Below are 1912 nucleotides of genomic sequence, written 5' to 3' on the forward strand. Positions count from 1 at the left end.
AAGGTAAGTCTAACTACAGAGTACCAGTAGACACAGACAATGAAAGGTACATTGAAGGTACATTGACAATAAAAGGTACATACAACGTAAGTCTTCCTACATGGTATCATTAGACACAGACAATAAAAGGTACAAACAAGGTAAGTTTAACTACAGAATACCATTAGACACAGACAATGACAGGTACATACAAGGTAACTCTAACTACAGAGTATCAGCAGACACAGACAATGAAAGGTACATACAAGGTACATTGACAATTAAAGGTACATACAAGGTAAGTCTTACAACAAAGTACCAGTAGACACAGACAATGAAAGGTACATACAAGGTAAGTCTAACTACAGAGTATCAGCAGACACAGACAATAAAAGGTACATACAAGGTACATTGACAATAAAAGGTACATACAAGGTAAGTCTAACTACAGAGTACCAATAGACACAGACAATTAAAGGTACATACACGGTAAGTCTAACTACAGAGTATCAGTAGACTCAAACAATGACAGGTACATACAAGGTAAGTCTAACTACAGAGTACCAGTAGACACAAACAATTAAAGGTACATACAAGGTAAGTCTAACTACAGAGTATCAGCAGACACAGACAATGAAAGGTACATACAAGGTAAGTCTAACTACAGAGTACAGTAGACACAGACAATTAAAGGTACATACAAGGAGGTAACTTTAACTAAAGAGTATCAGCAGACACAGACAGTGACACATTTCCGTTAAACCGACGGGATATTACTGATGGGTTTAAACCGTTTGTTGCTAAATAGCTGTGTTAGTTATGATATGCACTTTAGTACCTACTTTTTGACATTATTGATACAGGTATGTGAAATATATCGGGTTTAAGATATACACTGTTGAGGGCAAGATAGTTGTTTACAAGTTTTGGTGCTTTTACCCAGCGCTAGCGCCCGTTTAAAATGGTTTACTGGTAAATATAAATTGTTCTTCCTGTATATATAGATATTGTGGTTGTTGGTTTTTGGTGGGTTTTTTAAGGAATTTCAATTATATATGTCACTTGGAATATGAATGAACACACACACACCACTCATTCACTCATGCACACCATTTATCATCATCATCATCATCATCATCATCATCACTATTTCATGATTATTATCGTCCTCATGATCTTTTAACATCATCCTCATCATTATCTCGCCATTCATCCTCATCATCATCATCTTAACATAATCCTCATCATCATCATCATCATCATTTCATAAATATCATGATCATTATTACACTGTTTCATAATCATCATGGAGTTCCTCCTTTATTATATCATTCAGAATAAAAATGGTTTTCTGATAGTATTTTTATATAAAAAACAGTTCTTCCTCCTATCTTGATTTTATTATTGTACCAAATGGGAACTTTCAATATGTTTAAAATGTTTTACTGGTAAATATACATTGTTCTTCCTGTATAAATAGATATCTTAATAGTGATATTAATATATAAATACAGGGACCACCCCCTACTTCCTAACTCGTAAGACGGATGTTTACTGGGACATTCATCATTTACTCGTAATAAGATGGATGGATACAAACAGACAATGAGTGGAAAATGTAAGCTTTGTTTCCAGTGCGTCTTTTTATAATTAATCAAATGTTTCATTCCCAGGTATACTACAAGCAGGAATGCAAGAACTGCAAGACAGCATGTAACCCGTACAGAGTAGAAGACGTGAAGTGTCCTAAGTGTGGTAAGCCTGCTAAAGAATGTCATGGTATGTGTGACGACTCCGACGACGACTATGGAGGCAATAGCGACTACGACTCCGACGACGGGGATTCAAAAAAGCCTCACCGAGCGGACCTGTGTCAAAAGTGTCGATCTGGCTGGCCGTGTAGGTAAAGGCTTGTCTAGCTCAGTTTCACTCC

General features: G+C 36.2%; 1 protein-coding gene across 3 annotated transcripts in view; it reads left to right on the top strand.

Moving 5' to 3' along the window:
* The window catches only part of LOC110441014 (zygote arrest protein 1-like), a 5525-nt gene extending 3619 nt beyond the window's left edge, over positions 1 to 1906 (top strand). For all 3 annotated transcript variants that reach the window (XR_002461807.1, XM_021484120.1, XM_021484121.1), the window contains exon 2: positions 1653 to 1906. Coding sequence is in view for 2 of the 3 variants with exons in the window: in XM_021484120.1 (XP_021339795.1) it covers positions 1653 to 1886 (234 nt within the window). In the remaining variant the exon portion in view is untranslated. The remainder of the gene's footprint in view (positions 1 to 1652) is intronic.
* Positions 1907 to 1912: the final 6 nt, after the last annotated feature.

Source organism: Mizuhopecten yessoensis, unplaced genomic scaffold, assembly GCF_002113885.1.
Source record: "Mizuhopecten yessoensis strain PY_sf001 unplaced genomic scaffold, ASM211388v2 scaffold714873, whole genome shotgun sequence".
Taxonomy (NCBI): Eukaryota; Metazoa; Mollusca; class Bivalvia; order Pectinida; family Pectinidae; genus Mizuhopecten; species Mizuhopecten yessoensis.